This window comes from Vanellus vanellus (genome assembly GCF_965231255.1).
Source record: "Vanellus vanellus genome assembly, chromosome: 3".
Lineage (NCBI taxonomy): Eukaryota > Metazoa > Chordata > Aves > Charadriiformes > Charadriidae > Vanellus > Vanellus vanellus.
Genome location: NC_138907.1, coordinates 66,136,989 through 66,160,392, shown reverse-complemented (window position 1 = coordinate 66,160,392; position 23,404 = coordinate 66,136,989). Strand labels below are relative to the sequence as shown.

At 38.8% G+C, this 23,404-nt stretch overlaps 1 protein-coding gene across 4 annotated transcripts in view; it reads left to right on the top strand.

The window, feature by feature from the left end:
- Window positions 1–20,532, top strand: part of EYA4 (EYA transcriptional coactivator and phosphatase 4) — a 159,798-nt gene extending 139,266 nt beyond the window's left edge. For all 4 annotated transcript variants that reach the window (XM_082481523.1, XM_082481522.1, XM_082481520.1 and 1 more), the window contains exons 14-20: window positions 4,466–4,555; window positions 10,795–10,853; window positions 10,965–11,125; window positions 13,541–13,655; window positions 15,431–15,552; window positions 17,879–17,979; window positions 19,597–20,532. In XM_082481523.1, the coding sequence (XP_082337649.1) occupies window positions 4,466–4,555; window positions 10,795–10,853; window positions 10,965–11,125; window positions 13,541–13,655; window positions 15,431–15,552; window positions 17,879–17,979; window positions 19,597–19,677 (729 nt within the window). In that variant the 3' untranslated portion in view covers window positions 19,678–20,532. The remainder of the gene's footprint in view (window positions 1–4,465; window positions 4,556–10,794; window positions 10,854–10,964; window positions 11,126–13,540; window positions 13,656–15,430; window positions 15,553–17,878; window positions 17,980–19,596) is intronic.
- Window positions 20,533–23,404: the final 2,872 nt, after the last annotated feature.

The following is a 23,404-nucleotide window of genomic DNA, read 5'->3' as shown; positions in this document are numbered from 1 at the left end:
AAATCAAAACAAATCCACATGTGATGATCACATTTAGATATTTTTTATAGCATTGCCAATGACAGAAAGTTGTCGGGGAAGCCACATTAGCCTCATACAATTCTCTGGGAAGGGCTCAAAAGTTTTTTATTGCTCACTGTCTGTTCATACCGTCATTAAACAGAGAAACTTTTGTCACCATTAACACCCATGATGACATTCCCAAATTCACTCACAAATACGCTTTTGTCTGCCTGTATTAATAGTGTATCTATCATGACCTCCAGTTGTCCTCTCCATTCACTCCTTCATTGTCTGAGACTGCTGAGTCCAGTGTCCTACTACCTTCTGGAGAGCGTAGAACAGAAACTCCCTATGGAGTACACGAGTTTTCCTTCATCAGCCACAAGATATGGCTATTAAGAAGAGATGTATTCTCTTCTTCCATTGCCACCCATGAAGCTCTCCTGGGAACAATTGTCCCCTATGAGAGACTGAGAGCTGAAATTAAATCTGAGATTACTACATAATGTAGAGAAGTGTCTTTAAGCTCATACTATTGGTACTTAACTTAAGGATTTCCATTTTTCCAGAGGTCAATTTTGTTGTAAGTCAGTTCTGGACAGCCACCCATTGAAAATTTATTCTTACAATGTTATCCATATATTTTGCCTGTTTTCTTGCTTATTTTTAATGCTTCGTGCATACAAATTCCTGTCTCAATGAATCTAGCTGACAGTCTATTTATCTGTTTTCTGAGATTTTATTAAAAAAAAATAGTGTGTTTATATTATTTTTCCATGAAATTAAATTATTTTGAACATCTTGTGCTAAAACCTGATCTTCCAAGACAATATTAAGTAGTTTTCTTCCACTAACGGACACTGAGCTTTTGGTACTTTACTCCAGTCACTATTCTCTTGATCAAAACATTTAAATATTGGTCCTCCCATGATATTTTTACCTGGTCTCCCAGGAGGCATTCCAGTGGATGGACCAGTCTAGTACAGCAGTCCACAGACAGACAGTCTGGCTCCAGTTTAGTGCCTTCGTCCTAACGTAACTAAAGTCATTTGTATCTTGGTATACAGAAATGCTGTAGTTGGTCTTGACTCTTTTGTACGCTGATGATATCTGGCTAAAATCAGGGCCAGAGTTGTGCTTCTTTATGCTGCAAATTATCTGGGGAAAACTTCCAGATTTTTTCTTGTTATTGTTGTTTCCTCTTTTGTGTATGCTTGTGCAGAGTAGCACAAAATACCATTTTGGCAGAAGTTCAGTTTGCCTTTTATTCAGTTTCTCAATTTGCTGTGCTCAAATCTGTATCAGCTGCACGTTTCTTGCTTTCTTTTCAACACTCAGTTTTTTGTGCCACTTGAGTCAGTCTGCAACTTCTGTTTCAAGTTGAAAGACAGTAAAACGATGAGTGGGATGTTCCTCCACATTGTGCAAACATTATAAAACCACAAGACCCTGGCAAATCCACTTTCTCTGTCTGGTTTTGTATGTTAAGGAATGAACTTAACATGGCGAGAGCTGGAACGTGATGTTTAATCCTTGTTAAACAGTTGCAGTGCAAGTTTTGGCCAATTTATTAAAGGAAGAATTGTTCATGTCTTGAGACATGAATTGAGAATTCAATTCCAGTGATTCTTCTTAGCAGAAGTTGTTATGGGGGGATCCGAGACTGATTTCATGCTAAGCTGAAATGAATTCTCTTTGCTTTCTTTTATTTTACGTGTAGTACCTAGCAATATCCTACACATTCCTTTGTCAAAACGGGAACATAGGAAATCTCATTTTAACAGTAATAAAGTCGGGCATAGTTGGTTACAAAAATACTACTAATAAGAAAATCATAAAAGCTTTGTCACATTTACGTCTTTCAACTATACTAGGCAAGGCAGGAAATTGTGATACGTAGTTGGTAGTTTCTGCAAAAATAAATTGGATTATAATGGAATATGTTATAGCAAATTTCCGCATTTAAGTCTGCTTCTACCCAGGAAGGGGGAAAAAGAGGCTGAGAATCAAAAGTCTGAGATTCCAGTCTTGGAAGCACTCCAGTGAATAACTTAACTCACATAAATAATAATGAGTTACCACCTGTGCATAAAGTTATGCACATGCCTTAGTGTTAGTAGGATTGAGGTAAAGAAGCATATTGCAAATACTCTTTATTATCTTGCATCTAGGAAGAAAAAGTCATAATTTACTGTGCACAGAAAAAATGCTAGAGAAAGGAGAGAGAAACACATGTTTATATGTGATGACATCTTGATAAAGGCATTATGGCTTGATGAGGAATCTCATGAGTCCAGAATATTTTGATGATTTGTGTTCTAAGTATCTTACACAAGTTTTTGCAAATCTGTTAACGGGTGTTCCTTAATCATCCCCTTGGAAAACTGACCTTTGCACTTGCTGCTGCCTTCAGCCACGTGACTTTCAGATCCAGTAAACATGACTGCAGAAGACGTAGGGGATGAAGTTATGTTACTAAGCACTGCATTTGGTTTTTACTTCTGAAAGGTGGTCTAGACCAGTTCAAGGGTCAACGTAAAAATATTTCGTCTCACTGCCAGAGAATTGGGTCTAACTTTGGATCATTACAATTTCTTGTGCACTATTCTTCCCTTCAAGTCTGACTTCCTTATAAGCAAGGGTCAAAATATGTCTATGTTTCAGATTTTACCATTAGTTTCTAAGTGCTTGAGGGCAGAAGCCATCTTTTATTCTGTCGTTGCGAAGCCCTGGAGTAGCGGATGTCTGATCCTGATTGGGAAGCCTTTGATCCTAGTACTAACAAATGATCATTTGAGGTTTTGTGTGATTTTCTTGCCAGATGCTGGTAAACTTTTAGACTTTTAATCTCAAGGTATTTAAGAAAGGATTTCTGAAAACTTGCTAGTGTCAATCAGAGTTTAAATGATGAAAAATAGATTTTTTTTCTTATTTTGATGAGAAAAGGATCACGTCTGTTTTAAAAGTCCATTGCAGTACATTAACCATAAAAAAGTTAACTGAACCCCACAAGCTCAGGCAGATGATTAAGGAAACGATAAAACTAGTTACCGGGTGTCAGCTAAGCATCAGGAACTGTGCATGTGCATTCTTATTCTAAAACAAATGTAAGGTAATGCAAATTTGTTTAATTTCTTTCCTAGCAAGCTTAGCTAAGTTAAATGAATTATCTCACATTTACTGTACACTAAATGCGATCAGATAAACTGTTATTGCAGATCAGTAGATTTGTGGTATCTTGCTGAGGTAGAGTGATTTGATAGTGTGGAAGCTGACCTACAAAGAGATGCAACATTTTGAATGAATCTCAGCCAGGGACAGGATTCCTGTGTTTCATAAGAAATGAAGGGATGATCTGTAGAAAACAAACAAACTTACGGATGTTTTCCCATTCCTGTGGACCACCTAAAGAATGGTGCCATAGATTGTAGACATGCTGAAGAACACTTAGAAGAACACTTGTAGGCAGTTTGTTGAATGAAAACCTGCAATAAAATTGTAAAGGAGAGCCTGGCAATTCAGCAGTGAGTGCCTGCATGGAAGAAGGGTAAATATTGAGACGGAGAAGGACCAAGCACAAGGTTTGAGGATACACACTGGAGCAGCATAAAGTGTGGGAAATAAGTGAGATAGGCCTAAGCATGGGCAAGGCAGTCATGATTTATCCACAGTGAAACTCAATTTGCCGAAGTGGGCATAGTTTCAGACTACTTTTTGTATTTTTATAAAGCAGAGACATTAGAAATTGAAAAGGCCTCTTAAATCACACATTCCTATCATGTTGTCGGGTAATTGCTTACAAAGCAATCATTTGGTAGAGATGACTACCTTTCCTAGTCCACTTTAGCATGACCTTGGTGAGGACTTCTGTGCACCCAAAAGTTGGGAAGAAAAGCCAAGAGATCAGAGGAATCGTGCAGTGGACTGGGTGTCACATGGAGTAATTTCGTTCCTACCTCTGCTGCTGACTCAGTGCGTTGGGTCAGAAAAATTAGTTACTGCTCCATGACTCAGCACTTTTCTGCCCACAAATTGACAGGCATGATACTTACATATTTTTATAAAAGGCTTAGGGATGAAAAATGTTGTGTATTCTTATTATAATAAATATTGGTTTTCTTACATATATCTTTTGTGAGAAGTTCCTTCCCTGTTTACAGCTTTCTTTATGCAGGTTTACATGTGGGCCACAAGATTTTCCCTTGTCAGTTTGCCAGGTTACAAATGCCTTGACTTTCAAAGATTTGATGTTTCAACATCCCCAGCTTCCCAAATGTTCTCACACAGGTTCAGCAGTCTCTTCTTGTGGTGTTGTACTAAAATAGCTTAACACTGAATGGATTTTAGAGAAATTTCTTGCAGTGATAATTTTTCAGAACACCTTGTGTACAGCAGTTTTTAAAGTAATTCTGATATAACTTAAAAGTATTTAAGTAGCTAACCTTGCTTTCTGTTTTTTAAGGATCCACCAATGGCAGTGACCCTTGGACTGCGAATGGAAGAAATGATTTTTAATCTTGCTGACACACATTTATTTTTTAATGATTTAGAGGTAAGAATCAAAGGAACGTAAACACCGTTACGCTTGGGTTTTTAACAGAGTGTTTTTACTGTACATTAGTGTCTGTTGTGACATTTTCTGCCTATCTGGACTTTGCGTTTGTCATACTGTAATCAGAGGGAGGTTAGCCAGGTGGCAGTAACTTCCCGTGGCACCAAAGTCCTTCCATAAAACTGGGTGAAAGAGGGAATCTGCAAACTACGCTTTCCCCTCTTTGTCCTATGGCCACCTTTTCCCTTTCCATGAATTTAGAGCTGTCTGCAGTCATTTCCAGGAGGGGGACATACATGCCTCCCATTCTTTCTCTTGAAGTTCTTACATTTGCTTTCAGTGGGTGCCATCATCTCTCCCCAAGAGTCTCTGTTCTTCACAGACTACCTGAGTAGTCTTTTGGCCACAGGCCTCCCTTTCTTGCTCAAAGGTAGAATAAGATTGCAGCATCAGAGAACTGGGACTATGATAGATGTACTCATCAGTGATGTCTCTTCACAAGGTAACCAGGCGACCACGTGTTTTGTCACGATGTGCCCAGGGCGTGCAATTTGGCATCTGGGCAGAAAAAGGAGAGGCCTCTTCCTAGGGAGTTACTGCTGTGGACCGCTGACCTGTCAGAAGCACACAGATGGACTGCCGCAGGAACAGCAGTCTGGGAAGCAGGCTCATCAGCTGGGCTTCACAGACTTTTCCTCTCACTCCGGGAGTCTGGATCTGTTAACGTGGGAGGTGACAGTCTTACGACCATGTGTGTCAAGAGACAGCAGTGAAAAACAGTTCTCATTAAACTGTGGTCTTTTCAGACCTTCCCCTGGTCTGAAACAATCAGTTGTTTTCCTACTCGGAGTGGATCCCAGAGTTCCCTCATGGACAGATGTTTCGCCACTAATGGCAGTTGGAAGACTGAGGTTTTGTTTAAAATGCCAGAGGAAGATCTCTGGTGAATGAATAGAAAAAATTAGGATAAGTGAGATTTTTCCATTCACTGGGACACTGATTTTTCTAGTGTGCACTTCTTTTGTTTCTTCATCAACTGTAGGCAGTAAGAAAAGCAGAAGGTACAAGGTCTTCCCTTGCAAATCTCATTTATTCTCAGCTCTTTTTAAGTTGAGAAGCTGGAGTCTACTTCACGCTATACCTGAGCTGTCCTTTGTCCTTCCACAGCAGAAACATAAGAAAGTAAAGCCCTGGACATGCCTTCACCAGTCAGTGTTTTATTGAAGTCCTAGTGAGTCATCACTTGACAATGCAAGTGCATTCGGTGAATGTGCTCATTGTGGTGCCCCATATCGGCGATAGATTCCAATTTTTTGAAGCATTGCTTGATTTTCTTTTTAGCAGACCTTTGCCCCTGCGTGTTCAGATTGCATGTGGCACCCAATGAACTTTAAGCCGTTTGGTAGCATATGCCGAGTGTTCTTCAATCTTGTGCTGAGTTCAAGTGGAAGAATTCAGCTAAATGGAGCTTTGTCCTCTTCCCATACCTCTTTATTCTTGCTTATGGCCATCAAAGCTTCATTCCTTTCTCTCATTATTTATTTTCTTTGTAGATCTCAGGTTCAGCTGCCATAGGTGGATCTTCACATTTTGTATATTCTTCAGAGGGTGGTTTTAATACCCTGTCCAAAAATTCATACTCCAGCTTATTCCAGAGCTTCAACAATATCCAAACAGTTTTCAGTTTTAGATAAATCAAAAAATGTCTGTCTTGGAGAATGTCATAACTCCATCAATTTCATTTGATTAAACCAATTTCTATATGCAGTTAAGTATTTTCTAGCCCAGAATCCATCTTTGTTTCAAAACCAACTCTCTTCTTAAGATTACCAAAATTCCAAATTTCTTGTTCTGAAATGAGCTGTATGCACACATTCTGGCATACGCAAGAAGACCAACAATTTTCTGTCTTCTTAGCAAATAAGATATAATTGCATGGCATCCTGTGCCAAAGTACATAGAGGCATCCTTTAATATGCAGATGAATAAATCTGTCTGCTTAAATATGTTTGCAGAGTACATGGCCATTACTGAATATTACAGTGCATCCGCATGATGACTGTGTGATGAATTCTGAGAATTCACCAATTCCGACCTGGGGTCTCTCTTTCATCTCTCTTCCTCTCTGCATCTCTCTTTCTCTGTCTTCCCGCCTCCGTCCTCCCCCAGGAGAGGGGAGGTGAGTGCTGAGCTGCTGATGGTCATGGCCATCAAAACACAAGGCCTTCGGTTCTTACTGGAGGAAGTGAGATAAGCCTTTATTCACTAGACAGATTATCCTTTCATCATCTCACTTTTTTATTGCTGAGCCATCAGATCCCATACCTTCTGTCTTGCTTTCATCTTCATCCCACAATAAACCTTGTGGCTCTGGACATGACAACTGTCATGTACTAATGAACCTATATTCTTGTAATATTGACTCCAGTCACTATGTCCGCCAAGCTCTCTTTTTTTCCCTGTCTTCCTTGGTTGCAAACACCACATACCAGAGTCTAGTAATAATAACCAAGTTATTGAAAGCTATCATATATAAAAATAAAGTTTTCCTTCCTCTATGCAAATCTGTCTCACTACAATGACTGCTGATGCAGAAATTCCGATCTGCTGAGACATTCCCCGCTGACCCAGTAACCCATGTTCTAATCAGCCAAGCTGCACTTTTATTTCAGGCTAGGCTGTTCTCCAGCTATTTCATTCTCAGTGTATAAATTTTAGTTAGCCTGAGAAGTATCACTGGGGAGGGCAGTTGGTGTTTTGCCATGAAAATAAGAGTCTGGTACTCTGGAAAGTTCATGTGCCTAAACAGTCATTAGAGATGGGACTCAGTTCTGTAATAATAACCAGACTAATGCCTTCTGTTCTCGACCAGGTAAGGAATAAGTTGAAGTTTTTCTCCCTGTCTCAGTATTCATTTTAAGACAGCTTTTAGAAATGCTGGTAGGGTATACTATGCACACAAAAAATCCAATTTCTACAAATGCAGGCAGGAATTTGGACATGAATCTTCCAACTCCATTATCCCCCTCCACTCCCAGGATGATGGAGAAAAAAGAGTATTCATTTCAAACTAACTAAATTACATTTCCATTTTTATTATAACCGTGACATATGTTAAATAAGATTTTGTCACCATTTTTTTTTAGTCATTGTAAGTGAAAATGAAAAATAAAAAATAGGATTTAGGTAAGTGTCAGAATTTGAGAGGCAGGTCAAACTAGTTTTAACAGAGACTGAAGCATATACATAAAAAGCTGTGTTCTCCGTAGCCTGAGAAAGCATAGTGCTGAATATCCATCCCCTCGGTAATAACATTTTTGTGTTCAGTGTGGTGAGTCAGTGTTTTCACTGGATAATGAAATTACTGTCCATTCCAGGAGGATAATTTTTATGGATGGTTTGTTGATTCTGTACTCTCAAATTTTCAGGCTCTAAAAATTGCTGCAGAGAATTGACTGCACTCAGCTATAATTTAAATTAGTATTGCTTCAAGCAAAAGCCAGTTATTGTACTTAGGTTCCTTTCCTGTACTCTCAGTAATAGGAAATACATTTTCTCTTTCTTAGTTTTGACCTTGTGCTGACAGTGGGCCACTGTGACTTGGGAGTAGCCAGTAGTGTAGCCGACGTGAAAAGTATTTTACCTTAACGTTTAAAGTGACAGAGCGCTTGCTTTCCTTCCTCCCTGCAACTGTTTGGTCCCTTTTGCAAGCAAACTCAGTTCAGGCCTAGTGTCGTGCCACCAGTTTCCTGTTTCTTTTGGGAAAAGTAGAGAACTGTCTCAACTCTGCTCAAACCACCCGCTTTTCCTTTCTTTCCAGAAAGTTTTTTTCACATCACATAAGTGAATTTGTGAAACGTAAACAGTTTGGTTGAAGTAGATAAGCAAAGGAGGAGAAAACAAACTAAAACAAAGCAAGAAGTGGTGGGCCCATCAGTTTGGTTCTGGTCAGCTAATGTGTATTGCCAGTATGGTGAGGAGGTGCGCCCTAGATCTGAGAGGAGAAGAGGAAGGGGGAAAAGAAGGAGGCTGGAAAATGCTGTTGGGTTTGGTCCTTTTATGTGGCTGGAAACTTAACAACCTTCTTGCAGGTACAAGGGGCAAGTAATCAGAAAAGGGCATGTTCCCCTCATCTCCTGTTCCTGGAGTCAATGGACAAACTGTGAGATGAAAGAATAAAAGTAAACAGCTGAGGCTTTGCCACCCACTCATATTTAACTTAATAACGAAATTATCAGCAGAACAGTTATCTGGAGCTTTCAAGGCTGGAACAAGGTAGCTGAAAGGCGCAACAAAACTCAAACAGCAGCAGACACTCCTTCTTAACCATCAGGGCTTCTGTGTGCCCTCCATTTAATTAGTACACCTTCAAATCCACAGGACTGATTATTGAACTTTTAAATTATCTTATGCTTTGACCAGTCCCAGGGAAATCTGTGAAGGTGATTAGGAAGCCAGATATTGCTCAGATATTGAAAAATACAGAGTTAGAGTTTGTCCCAGTGGGGCTTTTTGTCTGATTTTTGAGGTCCTGTCCTACACTGGGTGGAGTATAGATGCATTTTTTTCCTGGAGTGTAAATAATAAATAAGGATAAAGAAATTAATCTTTTATTTCAGCTGCCACTTCCCCCCCCCCCCTTTTTTTTTTTATTTTCATCTACTATTTACATCCAAAAGCAGCTTCTTTAAAATATTCTACAGCTCAAGATAATCTCCTCAGACATAATAAAAAAATTTTCACTCTGCAGTGGGCAGAAGAATGCTTCATTTCTGTTATTTGAATGCAGTTCTTTCATGTCTGTCTTAATGGATTAAGCCAGATGAGCAGAGTTTGGCCACTCATTCTTTTAGTCTTGACACAAAATTTTAAATTATGATTGCTTGTGTGATACAATGAAATTATGTTTTTGAAAATTAAATTATATGTATTTATTTTATGCCATAATTGCTTTTTTTTTTTAACAACTTACTTCATGTGGGTAAAAATCTATTAAATTTTCATTCAGTGGAAAGCAAACAAAACAGAAAGAAGAAACGGTAATTCCCAAAATTCACACTCCAGGAACTTGTGGCATACACATTTGGAAATCACTCCCCTGTTCAGATTTATCCTTTATCTGGACAGCTTAGCACGGGTACAAGACTGAGATTGGAAACTTAGAACTGTCTACTCCTGCATGTCACAGAGAGACTGAATTAAGTGCTGCTTGTCAGCAGCTTTATTTGAAGTAGGTGACTCAGATGACTATTTGAGGCACAGAACTGTGCATTTTGAAAGTTCAGCTTCATTTTGTCTTAGTGATAAGATTAAACTATCTGAAAAACATTAGTTGGGGAGTAATTTTTAAGTATGTCCTTGAACTTTTTCATAAATTATATTAGGATTATATTAGCAACAACTATTTTAAATATTAAAAAATTACTTATATACAGGAAAGTAAAATCTCCGGACACTGAATTTTCCTGTGTCTTTGGGTTAAGAAGTTAATACCAGCACATACAGAAACCAGTAATACAATGCCTGTTCATATTTACTGTTGCATGGTGGCTTGAGTTATTTATTTGTGTTTCCCTCATATTTTCCTATCTTTCTGCTGTAACCACTGTGTGGAAAAGAATATTTGATAGCTATACAATTATAAAACCATCTTGGAGAGGAGTTCAGTTTTCCAGTGTACCTCAGTTCCCTGGATTTACTTCCATCCCTTCCTAAAACCAGGAAAAAATTAAATTCTCCAGGACTGCTTGATTATCTGTGATTTTCCAGCCAAAGGCATTTAGATAAATCCTGAAAAGAATCTGATAAGCATCCAAACTCTTAGAGACTTAACAGAAATTACATGCCTGTGGAGGTTCATCATCGTTAGCTCTTAGGAAGTGGGGAAATAAGGTTTAGGTGATTTTGGAACACTGGTATGCTGGAGAGACCATAAATGAGACTTGTAAATTGCTGGATTTTTTCAATCACAATAATTTTAATGTAAAATCACTCTAAAATTACATGCAATTGTCTGAAGGACTATTTTGACTAATAATTTATACAGTGTAGAAGGAGTTGAAGATTGTATTATTTTAAAGAAATGGGTGGCAATAGGAAGCTGTAAATGTGCATATACTGCCATCTTCTGGTGCACTTAGTAGCCTGCACCAATCATTTCTCCAACATCTGTACTAAGCATATGGACAGCATACTCTCTTATAAGATAATTTATCATTTGATTTATTTTTTTTCAACAGGAATGTGATCAAGTTCATATAGATGATGTTTCTTCTGATGATAATGGACAAGACCTAAGGTAAGATAGACCATTTCTTTCTTTTTTTTTTTTTTTCTTCAAAGATTAAATAAATTGAGCATTTACAGGAATACATTGTATTTATTTTTACTGTATTTTGGGTGTTTGCAGTACCTACAGTTTTGCAACTGATGGCTTCCATGCAGCTGCAAGTAGTGCAAACCTTTGTCTGCCAACAGGTGTAAGAGGAGGGGTTGACTGGATGAGGAAGCTGGCTTTCCGTTACAGAAGAGTAAAAGAGTTGTATAATACTTACAAGAACAACATAGGAGGTGAGTTTAACTGTCAAAACCAATTTAGAATGCTGATCAGGTTAAACTGCCTGGCGATGAACTCCCACCACGGGAACGTGCCTTGGAAGCCGCAGACTGAATGGAAAGTGATGTGACTGGACCTTGGGCTATTGAAAGCTACGGACTGTAATGGCAGAGCCAACATTGTGCTGTTGTGGAGGAGAACCAGAGGTGGGGAAACAGAACAGGCTTCCATTTAGCTGCCACGGAGCCCGTTTTTCTCCTTCAGACCCGGCTTGGCTATACCCACCTTATTCATTGGTTGAGCCACTTATTCTATCTCAAATACGCTGTTATTCTAGGAAAGAGGTTGTGTAGTTCCCGCAGCACAAATTGGTCATGGCTGGCCTGTTCTATCCTACATTTTCATGATGTAGTTGGTAACAACACGCTGTCTGCTAAATTCTCTGCTGGGTATCTGCTAGTCTATTGTCACCAGTGGATGCAAGAATACCCTGGCGCTGCCGTACCACTGGTACTCTGTAGCTTACACAGTTAATTCCGTCAGCAAGAAAGCTGAGTCTCCTTTGGGCTGAGAGCTTTCCTGTTACTGTTTTCATTCATGGACTTACTATGTCCATGCCAGCTGGCTTGTAGGAAATCAAGCAGCAGAACTAAAAGAATCTGGTCTGGAGAGTCCTGTGTGACTTGCAGAGGCAGAGAGCCCTCTTCTGAAGAGGGGGTTATGTCAACTGACTCCCTCAAGAAGATCCTGTGAGAACAGGGAATACTTGCAAATCTTCAAGCGTTGCAACAGCCACAGTTGGGGATAAGATGAGGCCAACCCAACCAGGAAGGAGTCCAATTGAACACTCTCCCATTTTATAGCATGGGCTTTTTCAACTCATCTGAAATTTATTTCAAAGGAACGTGAAACTCAAAGTAAAGCTCACCTCCAGCAAAACCAGACAATTTAATGTTTACTTCCTGCAGTCTCAAAAATGGGGAACAGTACTGCTAAGATGGACAGTGAATTAGTCATTACCTTAACCATTTTCTAAATGTGTAAACTTGAAATATATATTTTCTTTTAGAAGTTCAGAGTCTTTACTTGCTGCAGGATAAAGCAATAAGAGCAAAGGGTGATAGTAAATGATGGGCTTTCACTTGCTCTACCTTGCCCTTCATTGGTGTCATGAATGGAGTTCTTTTATATATTAAGAATACTTGAAACAGTATTATCCAAAAGTTTACTGGGCTTTCTTATATCTCGTAATGCATCTAAGATTCTAAAGCTGTTGCATTTCATAAAACCTTTGACATCGGTAAGAACTTAAGTCCAAGAGCACAGCACAGGGAAGCACACTAAGAGGAACAATCATTGCAAAGGCAGAGTGTAGATATGTGGTGCATTGTATTAAGGTTTTTATATTCTTTCCCACAAATCCTGCTTCTGAAATATATTCCGTCCTTAGTAGGTATCCATCCTCTACTTCTTAGGTTTTTAAATAATCTTTTATCACCTATGTATCTATTTATTTCAAAACAGCTATTAAAGGCTAGATCAAACTAGGTATTTTTAGATTGCTCCATTTCAGATTTTTTAATACAGTCATCACTGCTTCTGGGGAACGTGGGGTGTGAAAGAGAAGAGGCATACTAAAGGTCATGAAGCCCATTTCCTTGCTCTTCCAGGACCAAATCTAAATTTAAAATAGCTTGGTTCCAAAGAGGTCATGTCTCAACGTTCAACAGGCTGGGTATTTTTTAAAATCTGACCATTCATAAGCAAAAGGAGATTTTAAGGTGCTTTTAAGGATTAACTGAAATATAAGAACAGAAGATGTAGAGCCGTTTCAGGGCTATAAATGCTATAAAAGGAGCTACCATTACTAACTACAAAAGGACATGAAGTGCAAGCCGTCGGCAAACAAATGTATTTCCATATGTGTAACCTGAGGTGCACTTATATGCAGCATCATAAGCAGGGCAGTTTTAAACTTATGCAGATACTGCAAAGGCAAGTTTATTCTAAAGACTTTTCTTTTGTGAGTGTCTCTGCCTATGATCTCCTTGTCACTGCCTCTGATAATGAGAGGGCAAAACGCCTGTGAGAAGTTGGTTTAAAAACATGTGTTTCTGAAAGGTATGCTTTGAAACTTAGTAAAGTAGCCTGAATAGACAAAAAAAAACCCAAACACAACAAAACAAAACAGACAACTAATTATTAGTATCTGCACAATACTCTCTGACATTGCTTGATATAGTGGAGTACAAATAAAAACAGAGAGCAATTTAGTGAGCCTTGAAGACAATGGATTTTCTCGTTGATGTTTATTCAAGTTCTAGTGGTATTTAAAATAGAAACAATGACCATAAAATCTATACATTCAAGCTAATATAGTATTTAATTTGTTTTTTTTTTTTTTCTTTTCTTGCTTTTTTACATAAAAGGACTTCTGGGTCCCGCTAAAAGAGATGCATGGTTGCAATTAAGAGCAGAGATTGAAGCTCTGACAGATTCCTGGCTAACAAATGCACTTAAATCATTATCAATTATCAGCACAAGGTACGTATTTGAGTGTACTGTAAAAACATTTATCGGTTTGGACCTGTAACGGCTATTTTTTTTAGAGTTTAGGTTACAATAAATTGTGCCTTTAAAGAACAGGTCTAATATGAATCTTGAATAGGACATAGGAAAAATTCCGTGGAAAATTATTTCATTTTCAGCAATTCCAGCATTTATTAAAGACAGCGTGAAATGTCTTTCAAAATGTGATAGATGTCCTTGTGTACACTGAAAGGGCATTATAGAATTCTGAGGCAGCCTTTAATTTATTATCTTCTGGGCAGCATCCTCTGAACTCCTTGTCTCTCTGTTCTGTACTTCAATGTTTGTGCCTATTCACAGTGCTACCTAAATACCATGTAGATCCCAGAACACAAGAAAAAATTCCCTTCTGTCCTTCCAGACATACCAGTACGCTTAAGCATATATCTAAGTTTTCAGAAGAGCAAAAATGTGTTTTAACTGAGTTTAAATGTCTGGGTTCTCAGTAATGAGACATAAAATGTATTGTTCCTTTGGAATAAGAAAACTGTGAACACTGCTGCTGCTTAGTCAGCCATGCATCAAAAAGTCTGTTTTTAAACCATAAAAAAGAATAATGTTAAGCCATCTTGCCTTCTGAACATGTCTGGGAAAAGACTCAGCGTCAAGTGGAAAGAACAAGTTTGGAAAGATGTGAAAAACTTATTTTAAACATAACTTTTGCAATATGTTTATCTCTTAATTGTTGTCTATTTAACCGTGTCTTAAGCACCTAAAGAGAAAAACATTAAAAAGTTTGAGTAAGCCATTGTGTTTAGCTCTGTGTTTGTTTCCTAATTGCTAGTCTTCAAAAAGACATTTGGCAATGAAGGCCAATTGAGCATTGGTGGATGAGTCCGGAAAACTGTTTTCAGTTCCTCAGGACTGTTCAACAATAGTCTTTAGACTTGTCTTCAAAGAGCTGTACAGCTATAAATCTTCAGAAGCTACTCACGAGGCAGCTAAACATTACCTGTGTGTTACTGACAGGAAATTGATATACATTAAGGCGGAAATAGAAGCCTAAGACCTTGCTCGGTATTTGTGGAAGAACCAGGAGGAAAAATCACAACTATTTGCTCTCAGCTCCGTGTTCCCACCACCGTCACGCTCATGGTCCAGCCTGTCAGTGCCTAAAGTAGCCGAGCTCTGATTTTTCTGCTGTGTAACTGCTAGCACAACTTCTCCATTCAAGTTTTCATCTTCAGCATTCAATGCTAGCTTATTAACGTGATTATTCTTATCTCTCCCTCTTCTCGGAAATATTTGTACTCTTGAGACATGAAGAAAGTGATGTCATTGTGCAGAAATGTGTATTGGCGTTTACTTCCCCTCAAGACAGGAGTAACAAATGATGGTTTTGCATTCTTCTGACTCTTTTATTTGGCTCGTAGCTACTGCCAATTAATTGCCAGCATGCAAATGATGCTTGCAAAGCATTCGAATGCCTATTTTCAGAAGTATTTGGTGATCTTAAATATCTGTATTTTAGTGGGCCCATTTTCAAGGACCTGTTTTTTAAAAAACAGTGTGAAATATTTCCTACAAATCAGGCCTGCATACTTTTTTAAAGGATTTTGCCAAAAGTCTTATGTGCATTTTTCTGGAAGTGATGGTGCTGAACACAGTGCTGTGTGAGTGAATGTAAATGTTGAGGAATCCTGAATATGCTCTCCACAGCTGGTTCACCTCATCAGCATTTGGGTAATGGTTTTAAACTATTTAAACTTAAACTATTTCTCTCATTTTAGGAGTAACTGTGTAAACGTGTTGGTAACAACAACCCAGCTTATCCCAGCACTTGCAAAAGTTCTGCTATACAGCTTAGGAGGAGCTTTTCCTATTGAAAATATTTACAGTGCAACCAAAATAGGTAAGAAAATTATTCGTCCGTCCATTCTGACTGCACTGCATCACCAATATTTTTTTGCCAGTAATGGATGGATTCCAAGCCACTTCCCTGAAAACTTACAGTGTTAGTTATAAGATATAGGCATTGCGTATGTTCAGATGTGTTTATGTCAATAAATTCCAAATTCACGTTATTTTCAGTAAAGCCTGAAGGAATAAAGGTTCCCATACTGATTAAAAGCCTCAGAAACTCCTAGGTATGGTGCAGAATGCAAATCTAAGCAGAACTTCTGCTGACAGCCTCTGCTCTGACCTTCAGCTCTATGTAAGCTCGGCCACTGCTTCACGAGCCTTTTCTGGAAGCACAGTACATCAGTGATGGTAATGACAACTGTTACCAACAGAAGCTGTGTTGACGGATGCCACAAGGGCACTTTCCTATTCTGTTGATAACTGTGTACCTCTTGTGCATTACAGTTTGGAAATTCAAGGTTTTTGGAAATTGCAGCCAAAATTTTCTTGTAAGCCAAGAAAGCTTATCATTCCTCTGAAACGTGACACAGCCTGCAATGACTAATAATTTTGGCAGATTTCATGATTTACAATTATTAATTCAGGAACGCTTAATTTCTATACCTATGACACCTTGTATAACATGGAGTGTGACACCTTATTGACAAAATCATTACAATATGTTTCCTAAATGATTTTCACAAGTGAAAAAACAATGCATATTCTAAAAACGTCAGGAAACGCTGATGGCAGCACGGCCCTCTGGGGTGTCAGCCACCCCACCCAGTTTGGTATCATCAGCAAACTTGCTGAGGATACACTCTATCCCCTCATCCAGGACATTAATGAATATATTAAATAAGATTGTCCCAGGCACAGATGAGGAGAACCTAGGTATCCCAAATACCACATGGTACTCTGGAATGAATGTCATCTGTCCTACAGCCTGTACATGTTGGATTCAGTCACTGAGATTACGCTCGGACCGAAGGAAGGAGCATTAAGAAATAGTGCCGACAGCACAGAAGGGGGTGGTGAAGCGGAGCACAGTCTCTGGAGGCTCTGTCAAAGTAATTTTGCGCCAGAAATTCCTTCTGGGAACAGTATGGCCGCTGTTACACCCCTGTCAGGAGCACAGCAAATTCTGGGGTATAAGATCTCTCTCTACTTTTCATCTCGGTGACCTCTGCGCTGTGCTGAGCACGGGACTATATTTGCAGCTGTTGCTCGCCACAGACTGAAATGTGGTCCTCGCTCAACAGTTAATACACACGCTGCTTTTCCTAATCATAAGCCCTTTTTTGTGGGCCAGCTGAAAAAAGCAAGAGGAGAGCAGTAAGAATCGGAGATCAGTAAATCATGACCTTGTACGAAGAAACTGAAAAACCTGGGGTGGGGATAGACGTAATAACAAACAAGGTAAAAAACTATTGCAGAGAGGAGAGAAGTGATCTTTACGTTGATGGGAGGTATGACAATAGGTGATGATTTCTTTGCAATAAGGCACATGTAGGTCGCATGTCAAAGAGAAACTTCCTAATGGAAAGGATTCACTAAATATGGAGATCACCTGTGGAAACAGTGAAATCATCATATGAGGACAGTTTTAGGATCGATAGTACGAGCATTTGTTGATAAAACTGAACCTGCAGTGCAATGAGAAGATCGGTAGATGACTTTGCTTGGTCCCTTTCAGTCCTGTTTATTGTTGTTACTGGCTTTGCCTTCTTGCTTCCACATTTCTCCAAAAGAGCCAAATGCTTCATGGAAGTTCTCCCAAGAACTAATTTTATTTTGCTTATCCATTGTTCTTTGAACACTTTTTCCATTGCTACATCACTCATTGTTGCAGATACATTAGAATTAAAATTTCAGCTTTCCTTGAAAAAATGTTACTGCAGTAATAGGGAAGTACTTAAATTCAATTATACATTCACAGATCTATTCATTTTTGCAGTGCGGATAATTCTTTTGTCTTAGTGGCTTTCCTGTAACTCTTAAGAGATTTAGTTTTACCCGGAACAGCTTAGTATCACTAAGGGCGTTAACTGTTTCTTACTGGTTTTTGGCTCTAAATCCCAAGGCTGGGTACTTTTTAAAAGTAGCGGTACCAATGTCTTACCACTGCAATAATCCTTTGTAGGGCTTCACCATAACCCACTTGATAGCTTGAATAAGTAGTGCATTGTTTTTCAGGCAAAGAGAGCTGTTTTGAGCGTATAGTGTCCAGATTTGGCACTAACATAACTTATGTTGTGATTGGAGATGGCCGAGATGAGGAACATGCAGCTAATCAGGTAACTTCACTCTCAACTCTTATCTCATTTATCTTCCAGGAAAAGAAAGTTGCTTTGAACGAATAATGCAAAGGTTTGGCAGAAAAGTAGTATATGTTGTAATTGGGGATGGTGTAGAAGAAGAACAGGCAGCAAAAAAGGTAACCTGTCTCCTGAAATGTTGGTGTGATATGTAGCTACTAATGCAAGCCTTTCTGTTTGCATTTCTGTCAGTGTTGCACAATGGCAGAATGACAAATAATTTCAGTCCACAGACGCAAGGCAACAAGAGCATGATGAGATCAAAACTTAGAGTAAAAATGAACCATTTGGATTCTAGCATTTGCTTCACTTCAGTTTGGAAAGAAAAAAAAGTACTTTAACAATAAATGAAAAATGATTGCAGCAAAAATGTCGACCGAGCTTCAAGCAAATTAAAGATAAACAGCAGAGAGAGAAAGGCTATGACATGAAGGTTGGGTGGTGGTTGTCTTTGGTGAAATCAGGGAGGTTTCAAGAGAAGTGGTACAGAGAATGTGGAAAAACATCTAAAAGACTGCGCAAATTTTTTTCCTAACATAGATGAAGATCTGGAGTTTACTGGAGCAAATATGATGAACATATAATTTGCTTCAGTAAAGACATATCTGCAAAAGGAAAAAGAATCCAACATAGAGATTGTGCACCAAATCTGTGTTTCCAAAAAAGAACTGTTTTTGTTAGAAATATTCAATTTTCTTATGACAATAATGCAAGTCTAAATTTCACCAGATAAATTTTCAATGTTCAGAAATTAGTAATTTGCACCATACTTCCCAGTATAACCCTGGAAGTGTGCAGAAACTGATAAATTTTGCCTCCCGATGTCTGCACAGGGCAAGTGATATAAATATTATTGTGCTGGGAGTAGCAAAATAAAGTGCCCTTTTAGTCTTGTATCTGGAACAGGAACAAAAGGGAAATAACCAAAATGCTAATTCCAAATGGTTCCTTAATATAGGAACAGTGCTGGTGATGGGTCTTTTATAGTTTGTGCTAAACAAAGGTGGTTGGATTGTGTACTTCCCAGTTTGGCATGCTTTTGTCTTAACGTTGGCTATATTGCATGAATAGAAACAGAATTCAGAGAGAGAGATCAATACAGCACATTACAAATAGATCTGAACAGAACATGAAAGTATGTTTTTTTTTCTATTCTGATTAATTGCTGAAAGGAGAATAGTGCGTATATCTGCATCTCTCACCAACACTGATGCTTTCTGCAACGCAGCTTATCTTTTTTAAACCAGAAATGCATTATTCTCTTCCCAAACCAGATTTCTTCCCCCCCCCCCCCGGCCCCAGAAGGGCAAAAATGTAATTCAACTCTGTTTCAAAGTGTTGTGTGTGAAGCCTCTCTTAATGAAAGTTTTACAGCCCTTGAAACAATCATTCGGTCTTATGCCAAATGTAGTAAGTGGAGCAAAAATGGATTTCCCATCATTGCTCCTTTGTGCGAGTTTGCATGCTAACAACAGGCAAATAGCCCTTACTAGATAACTGTCTGTTTCCAAAGAAACTGTCAAAAAGGAGTATGTAAGTATTTTGCCTTCAGTTGAACTATTAAGCTCAGATCTATTTTGGTCTGATTTTTGTCGGTACTTTACTAGCAAAAATCAATCCAGAAACACGGTGGTGTAAAATACGGGGTGGTGATCTGACTAGCCTCGTGTGTCGTGTACCGCCCTGTGTCACAGCGTTCGCCTTTCCTGACCTTTTCCCCCCTCTAACAAACACAGCACAACATGCCTTTCTGGAGGATATCCAGTCATTCGGACCTCTTGGCTCTCCATCAAGCACTGGAACTAGAGTATTTGTAACTGTGTTCTAAAGTTGGCGATCCTTTTTTTTTTATATATATATATATTACAAGTACACTGAATTTTTATGTGTGATTCGATGCCTCTGGCTTTACACATATGAATTGTCTTAAGAAGGGAAGAAATATTTGGAATTAAAAATTCCAAAAAGAAGAATTCAGATTGCTGAATGGAGTTAAAAAGTTAGTGCTACGTAAGGAAGCTCTATGGTCTTATATATGCAACGTTTTTAAATGAATTAAAACTGTGGAGGTTGCTGGTACACACCAAGCGAGCCCTGACAGGAGTGAACAAAGGACTCGAACTGGCAAAGCACCAACATGCGTTTTCCAGCCGACAAGGTGGTGTTCAACAACATTCCTCAAAATGGGATATATTCTCAGCACTGAGGTTTGAACCAGACTCTAGCCTACCTAACCCAGAAAATCTGAATTGGAATGCACTCAGACTGTATAATGACAATCCTGTCTAGACCTGTAATTTGTGTAAATTATTGATGAAAATAATTTACTGTGACTTTATTAGCAGCTGATTTTGGAAGTGGATGCAATTTTTCTTTCTTTTGGGAGGGGCAGGGGAGGGAGAGGGTTATATAATATTGTCTCTTTTATAAGTTTGGCAAACAGAATGTGCATAATGATGTGTTGTGCCTTAAAGAGAAGACTGTGTTCGTGTGTTATAATGTAATTTTGGTTAAAACCTATGTAGATAAACAAAAAAAACTTTGTGATAATTTTTGACATGACCAAATTTGAAATTCACAGAAATCAAAGAGCAACGCTGCACCAAAGCATTTAAGAATTTGTTGCAGTAAGAAAAAAAAAAAATAAAGGAAAGTTTGTGTTTTTATTTGGATTCTGAATAATTCCACTGATTGTTTGAGGAAAGTTAAGAGTATGTTGGGAGGTTGATACTGGGGACCGCTACCTTGAAAGCTAAAAAAAAAAGTGTTTAACACCTTCAGCATCATTTCTTGATTCTCCGACAAGAGAACTAAGAGCCATATTCATGAATTACTTAGTCCACTGAAAGCCATACAGTGAGTGCACCTGCTGTGTATAAAAGAACAAGTTCCCACCCAGCAGACAAAGTGCGCAGGTGGCATTACTGGAAGGTGAAAATGTGCAGTTAAGCCCAGACGGGGAATAGAACACGAGTTCATTAGGAATGAAAAATTACTAAAGAATTTCTCACCAGTCAGATGCACAAATGATGCTGCTTTTAGTCTATCCAGGATCAACACAAGCTGCTGAAATTGCTGGCATGGTGACATTGGCCATTTCAGGAGCAAAGTTCACTTCGGTAAAAATAACGGCGTTTTGGTAGCTTTTCCATTCTGTTCCACGTTTGTGTGTCTTCTGTTCGGGTTGACACGATTTTCCTCACCCATTTTTGATTGCACAACAATATCACACAGGAGCACCCCTGAATGTTTTGGCAACAGAAATTTCAGTAGCATGTCAGGCATCTGAGGAGAGGATAAGGAGGAGATCTTTATGAAGAAAGAGTCAGAAAAATATTACCTTAATTTTCATCATTTCTATTAAAAATTACAGTCGATACAGTGATAATTACCTTGCAAGTTTTGAACGTGCTACCCTTCAGCTTTGGAAAATGAGCAAAGTCCATATGGCACACAGGGTGCCAGCGCTCCACGTGCAGCTTGAGCACTCTGAAACAACAGCAAGTGGTTCATCTCTCGTGGCAGAAGATGGAAACTACTTAACTACTTTTTGATTTTTAACACTGTACGTGGAGAGGTTGCCTGTGCTTTGACTGCGTGAAGAGGTGTGTGCAACAGAAGATGTTAAATGTACACTCCAGGATGCCTACACAAGCCCAGTAGTCAGCACTGAGGTGAAGATCTTCCCCCTCTGTGTGCTGTGAAGCCACCATGTATCTAGTTGCCAGGTAGTAGCTTTGTTGATTTAAACTTTGTAGGTTATGCAAAAGTTAGTTGGTAGGTGAAAGCCTGGAGCCACTAAAAGTCCAAGGCAAAACTCCTCTATAAAGTCATAAAAATGGGATTTCTTTGCTGTGTTGGAATTGGATGTACAAGTCACCACACAACAAACTAATGATAATTTGTTATCACTGGGCAGTTTAAAGACATCATCACACGAGGCTTGCCACATATAAAATCATTATTTGGGTGATAGATTTGTGTGTTGAATAAGTAAAAATGATGCATCCCTTCTTTATATTTACAGTAACCGTCTAGTCAAATTTGGCTTGGAAGTACATTTTTTCATACAAAGCTGTAGTACCAGCTTTTTTGTAGTTTTTCAGGTGGGAAAAAACTGTTTCTACTGGCATAGAAAAAAAGTTCAAGCAAAGCCCTCCTCAAGTTCCAGCATCATAACATTGCATGAGAATCTCAAGGTAAAAGCCTTTATAAAACAAAAAATTGGTACGGTGAACTAGCTTCTTTTTCTTTTCTTTTTTTTTTTCCTTTTGGACAAATCATAGTGTTATTTAAATGCATGAAGCAATAGTATTTCTCAAGCTCTTTGTTCAGCTTTTCAGTGTTCTTTTCCTAATCAGACATAAGAACAAAAAATAGCCCAGCAACGACCGTTGGTTCTTATAAAAGGTTTGCAGTGCCTTTGCTGGAGTTGTGCTTAGCTCTCTGTGGCAGGTATGGCTCAATTAATATACTGGACTTCTAGAGAGGAGATGGAGGCAAAAGGAGGGAAGTTTTACAGAGCATGACAAAGTTCTGGTTTTAACTTGGATTCTGCGTGCTACCGCAGCAGAAGTCAATTATAAAAATAAATAATCCACAAAAAGGTACATCCAAAGACAATTCAAGGATTTAGCTCAAAAGCCTTCGCAACATTAAAATCCTAAACTAAAAATTTCAGAGCACAAATACTCTCTTGCTAAGCAAAAATCGTTACATATCTTTAAATGAAAGCGTATCGTACACGCCTGCCTTGTAGAGAGAAATTACTCTGGCGCATTTTCCTGCATGAACACTACAGAGGAGAAAATAACCAAGGCAGAGACGTAGTCACGCCAGACTGTTCCAGATGGGCCTAAGTAGATTAAAGTGAAGGCTGGTCATTTTGACATTGAGTGCATTTTAATTCAACAGCCTATTAATCCGAAACTGCCTTCCCTTCAGCCTCCCCTCAACAACCACGATTGAGCACAATGTCATGTTTGCAAGTATTTGGGGCAAATGCAGTGTAGAATATAATGCCTTTTGCTGATACTCTAGCAGTTCTCAGTTGGTACGGAACTTGAACATTCATTAGGGATTTGAGTAGTCAGCTTGCAGAATGCAAATACGGTGTGATTGCAGTCACAAGATAGTATCTTAAATAGCTATAACTCTCTGCAGTTCAGTATATCAGTAAAAGAGGACAGGAAAAACTAAAAATGATGCTTATTTTCAGATGCTTATGGAGATTGTGCACAAAGCAATAGGTGGCAGCTAGCTCCCAGATCTGTTTTCTTTAGACTCCGGTGTGAGCAGCAGCGTTTGCATCTAAAGCAGATGCGGAGGATGTTCCGGTGCAAGCACTGACAAGGGAGACAAGGCCCAGTCAAAATTCTGTATACAAGAACACTTCATCTTGGGGCAGATGAAATCCTGCAGCCAATTGGAATTGCAGAGTTCATGGAGAATATGGACTCGGCCCACGATAGGAAGACTAGATCATAGCTGTGAGGTTGTATCCAGATCCAGGGTTTCGGTTCAAATGTCATCTCTGCTTTACAG